This window comes from Belonocnema kinseyi, chromosome 6 (assembly GCF_010883055.1).
Source record: "Belonocnema kinseyi isolate 2016_QV_RU_SX_M_011 chromosome 6, B_treatae_v1, whole genome shotgun sequence".
Taxonomy (NCBI): Eukaryota; Metazoa; Arthropoda; class Insecta; order Hymenoptera; family Cynipidae; genus Belonocnema; species Belonocnema kinseyi.
The window spans coordinates 88,043,895-88,048,893 of record NC_046662.1 but is presented as its reverse complement, the minus strand read 5'-3'; the positions used below and the strand labels follow the sequence as shown (position 1 = coordinate 88,048,893).

The 4,999-nt window shown below is 32.1% G+C and overlaps 1 protein-coding gene across 1 annotated transcript in view; it reads left to right on the top strand.

Moving 5' to 3' along the window:
- The first annotated feature begins 616 nt into the window (after window positions 1-616).
- LOC117175490 (heat shock 70 kDa protein cognate 5-like) overlaps window positions 617-4,999 on the top strand; it is a 17,827-nt gene continuing 13,444 nt past the window's right edge. The window contains exons 1-5 of the mRNA XM_033365196.1: window positions 617-833; window positions 1,279-1,343; window positions 3,130-3,275; window positions 3,362-3,485; window positions 4,591-4,899. Coding sequence (XP_033221087.1) covers window positions 741-833; window positions 1,279-1,343; window positions 3,130-3,275; window positions 3,362-3,485; window positions 4,591-4,899 — 737 coding nt within the window. The 5' untranslated portion in view covers window positions 617-740. The remainder of the gene's footprint in view (window positions 834-1,278; window positions 1,344-3,129; window positions 3,276-3,361; window positions 3,486-4,590; window positions 4,900-4,999) is intronic.

Below are 4,999 nucleotides of genomic sequence, written 5' to 3'. Positions count from 1 at the left end.
TTAGTAATTTTTATATATAATTTTCACTTAAATTACAAAAAATCAATTTGAAACATTAAAATACCATGATATAATGTAAATACACGTCAAATGCGTTTATTTACATGAAAATGTGAAATTGACTTAACGTGACGAAACTCGAACGTAAAGGATCCTCTGGGGGACAAATGTGCCCCAAGCGCTCAATTTTTGCTTTTTACTTGACAGAGTCCAGGGATAGCGAACAACCGACAACATCAACCTAACCATTATGGTTAGGGTCTGCAACAAAAAATCAGAGATATTTGCTCAGGAGAATTAATTGAATTTCGCGTGGGGCACATTTGTCCTCCGCAAGATACGTGTAGGGTTAATTGCACGAATAATTCAAAATCTACGGTCAAAGGTAAGGATGAAAAAGTATAATAGTACTTTTATTTTTGTAGAACATAAAATGAATTTCTGATGAAACGAAAGTTCCAGATCTTTCTGGTTCCGAATCTTTCGGAAGTTTTTTGAGATGGTAGATGGCCCTGTCTTATAGATCTAAAATTTCATTGGTGCTTTTAGTTAGTGCTCATTGATGATTGGTCCAAAATATTTCTCTCGGAGGTCATAAATTTGCGCGTGCGTCCTTCCATTTTATTAGTTTTAATGCCAGTAGCTGGTTAGATTGCATCACTCATCGCTGCACGTGAAAGAAAAGCTCCCGACTTTTCGGGTAATTTTTTCCAAAAATTCTACAAATCAAGGCAACAAAAATGTTAATGGCGACGCGCTTTCTTTCCCAAGGATGTACCGGAGTCGGCGTTGGCATCGCCAGGAGGCAACGATTCAGTACTCTGTTGAAAAATGTAAGTTACCCATGCTGTCCTGTCCTATATTCATAAGGCGTTTTCTTCATTTTTCTACGATATTTTTCCCGTTTCACTTTTACGTAATTTAATTTTATATACTTAAAGTTTCTATTTCATTATAAACTGTCGTATTTTAGCTAAATAATGACTCAAACAACAACGTTGTCTTACGTTGGGGCATATCATTGCTCCGTTTGGTACACCGGCATGTGCTACGTCGCAAAATGTTCTGAAACGCACTCTTCACTTTATTTTTTGATAATGTAATGATGATATAATATATGGCCTTGTCTGATACATTACTATTTTTAACGATTTGTCATTTTTCCTTGTGAAATTATCTTTTTTTGGCTTTGCCACGTCTTCAAGGGAAATGCATGTTAGCTTATCTAATCTATTATGATTTTTTAAATATTATAGAAAGAAAAATAATAATTTTCAGGCGGTCGCTCCTGTGGTTGCACCTTCGTCTCAAAGTTCGTCCGATTTGTACCAGTATCGTTACAAGTAAGACTAAATTTTTTGTGATAACACATTTTTTGGAGGTTAGGATTGTTAGATTCAAGACGCTTCGCTCTAAAGATAACGCGATTAATTTATTCCTATATGCTCCTCCCTTCTCTTTTTTTCTTCGAATTCGATAAAGGACAAGTTAATTGTGGCTGAGAATATTCATGCGTATATGGCCGTATGAATAGCTTTAAAGCAATGGGTGCGCCAGGCCGAACGGTTCCACCGACGCTGGCCGGATACAATATATTTTTGCTGTTTTCTGCTGGCCCACAAGACATATAACCTCTATGTTGAATTTTAAGACTTAATGAAGATACTTTGTTGTGAATAATCAGTATAATACGTATTTTTGTTTTAATAGTCTTCATATCGTAGCAAGGACTGTTAAATTATAAATTTTGTTGTGATATTTAGCTCAAAAATTATTACTTCAAATGTCTATGCAGCTTTAAAGTTTCTCGACAGAAATCGTTAGGACAAGTCAGAATTCAGGAGAAGATGTTCAGAAATCGCTAGATTTAATTATCAATATTTTTTTATTAAAATCTGGAAAAATGAAGTTATTCTTCTGAATCCATACAATAGATTTAAAGGAGATATTTTGTTATTGACAACTTTATATTTTTAAACAATTATTTAAACAAAGGTGATGAAAAAATGGAAAATTACTTTTTAAACAATCATATTTTATTTAAGAATGAATTGTATAGACACAATTCACAGGTTTATAGTGCTCAGAGCTTTAAAAACAAAAAACTTAAAAGTCGCAGCTGAAAAATTATAATTATTTTAGTGACTGAAAAATAGGCGAATTTCAGAGAGATCCAGTTAAACAAAATTACTCAGAAAAACGAGTTTTTTTCATTTAAAAAAATGTATAGTACAAAATATGGATACCATAATACATTTTTTGTATTTTTTGCACATGAATAGACAAAAAATACCAAGAAAAAATACGATACATTAAGATTTTACTCAATTTCTTTTCGTTGCTAGCCGCACACAAACCGACGATACATCTGTAGCAAAATATTAAAAATCAAAGGACTGTATAGTTTAAATAAATTTAATTTAAAACCTCATGGTTGCTCGTTTAAATTTTGTTTGCAAACAAATATTTGAGTTATTCAAAGATTTTTGTTCAATCTTTAAACGTCTTGCACCATGCGAGCAAAATTGTTCACAATAATTGTGATAAGTTGGCGCGATTCTATAAAAATGTATCATTAAAATGTTCCCAATAACATTGAAGAAAAATGTTTAATAGATTAGATTTCATTTAAATTATAAGAAAACATTGAAATCTGCACGGTTTTGTATTTGAGTAATTAAAGAAATACAATTGTTCGTAGTAAAATATTAATTACATAAATACTTTGCCTGTTCATGCAAACCGCCTCCACGACAAATTAGAACTTTACTATTCATTCGGCCGGTCATACGAATAGACACTTTGATCAATTGATTGTTTTAAATCTCTAAATCAAGCCTTAAATCTTTAAGGTCCCTAGGACTTAAACAGTTTCCATTTGATACCTTCGAAAATGAAGAATTTTACAATCTGGAGCGCCATTAGAATGAACATTTTGTTCTAAATGGCATCGTCAAAATAAGCAAAGTTCAAATTGCAAAAGTTAAAATTAGTTTGAAAACTGAACATGTTGCTTGCAGTTGTCTCCAATTCACTCAATTTAATTGAGTGTCTACAAATTTAATCCACATTAAAATGATCAATCTTAGATAAAAATGTATGCGTTTCTTAAATGTTTTTATTAATTAGATCGGACGGTGTCAAGGGAGCCGTTGTCGGTATAGATCTCGGAACGACATTTTCATGCGTCGCTGTGATGGAGGGTAAGCAGGCGAAAGTTATTGAAAATGCAGAAGGTTCCCGAACAACTCCTTCCTACGTTGCATTTAGTAAAGGTTCGTGATGTCGTCTATTTATAATATGGAAATCACCTTCCAGGGTTTTAAAAACGGGCATTTTCAAAAGTTTTCTAAAATTGCAGATGGTGAGCGTCTAGTTGGCATGCCAGCTAAACGCCAAGCCGTGACGAATTCAGCAAATACATTCTACGCAACTAAGCGGCTCATAGGTCGCAAATTCGAGGATGCTGAAGTCCAAAAGGAAATGTATGTAATTTATTTCCACAATAACTTTTCCAGGGTGGTGACTTGACCCGACATTTAATTGAAAGATCGGACATTTACGTCTGGTTGCAGAGCGATGCAAGTTTTTATTATTTTAATAATTTTGTCCAATTTAGAAAAGTGATTTTTACTTTATTATTGAGTGTTCATTATTTTTCATTACAAGAAAAACCTTTTGCAATTTTTTTGATTTTCTTAGCTGACTGAAGTTTGGATTGACTGTTTAGGATAAGAAGTTTCCGTAAAGATATAATTTAAGTTTCTTTTTTCAAATTCTAGATAAAAAATACTTGGGATAGTTCTTATGGTAGAAGTAGCATTTCAAAGAAGAAATATCGTTGAATTATAAACAAAAGATTTTAATTTAAAAAAAAGATAAGATTTTTAACAGAAAATGTAACTGTTCTCTTTTTGGCTGAAAATGTATCTTTTTTGGATGGAAATTCAAATGTTTTGTTGAAAATTGATACTTAAAAAAAAAAATTAGAAAATTACTCTTTATGGTTGAAAATTCATCTTTTTGTTATAAAACTCATCTGTTTGGTTGAACATTCATTTTGTGACTAAAAATGTATTCAATTTTTAGTTGATAGCTGATTTTATTTAGTTGAAAATTAATATTTTTTGGTAAAAATTAATCTTGAAAGATTATTTGGTTGAAAGTTAGTTCTTTCAAATGGTTTTAACTGAAAATTTAACTTATTCTTAAAACTTAGTTATTTCAGGTTTGTTAAACAATTGATCTTTTTTTAGTAAAAGTAAATTTGCCATTTTGTTGGAAATAAAGGTTTTCAACCAAAAGTTTAATTAGGCTATTTTTGGTTAATATTTTTTATTTTTTATTTTATTAATTTTCGATTTTTTTGTTCTGTTGTGTTAAAGGATGTTTTTAATGGACGTCATAAATTAATATAAATGTTTGTCTTTATAGACAAGTATGAATATGTACTTTTAGTTGATCAGAAAACATGTAAAAACTTGATCAGGAAAAACCGGCAATTTGAAATCGCCACCCTCTTTACGTCAAATTTAAAAGTAGAATTTTTATAAACGATAAGTTTAATTTGAATAAAGTTTGTTATTTCAGGAAAACGGTTTCTTATAAAATCGTGAAAGCATCCAATGGAGATGCGTGGGTTCAGGGATCCGATGGAAAAATGTATTCGCCGAGTCAAATAGGAGCGTTTATTCTTATAAAAATGAAAGAAACCGCGGAAGCTTATTTGAGTACAAAAGTTAAAAATGCGGTTGTAACTGTTCCGGCGTATTTCAACGATTCCCAGAGACAGGCGACCAAAGATGCAGGGCAAATCGCAGGACTTAATGTTCTGAGAGTAATCAATGAACCTACGGCTGCAGCGCTCGCCTATGGCCTGGACAAGGCCGAGGATAAAATGTAAGGTGAATGCTAAGTTGAAACAGCACGTGAAAAGGTGTGACCGCAAGTAGGAGTTGATCACTCTAGAATCTTTTCAATTTTTGCAGGCCTCACTGAC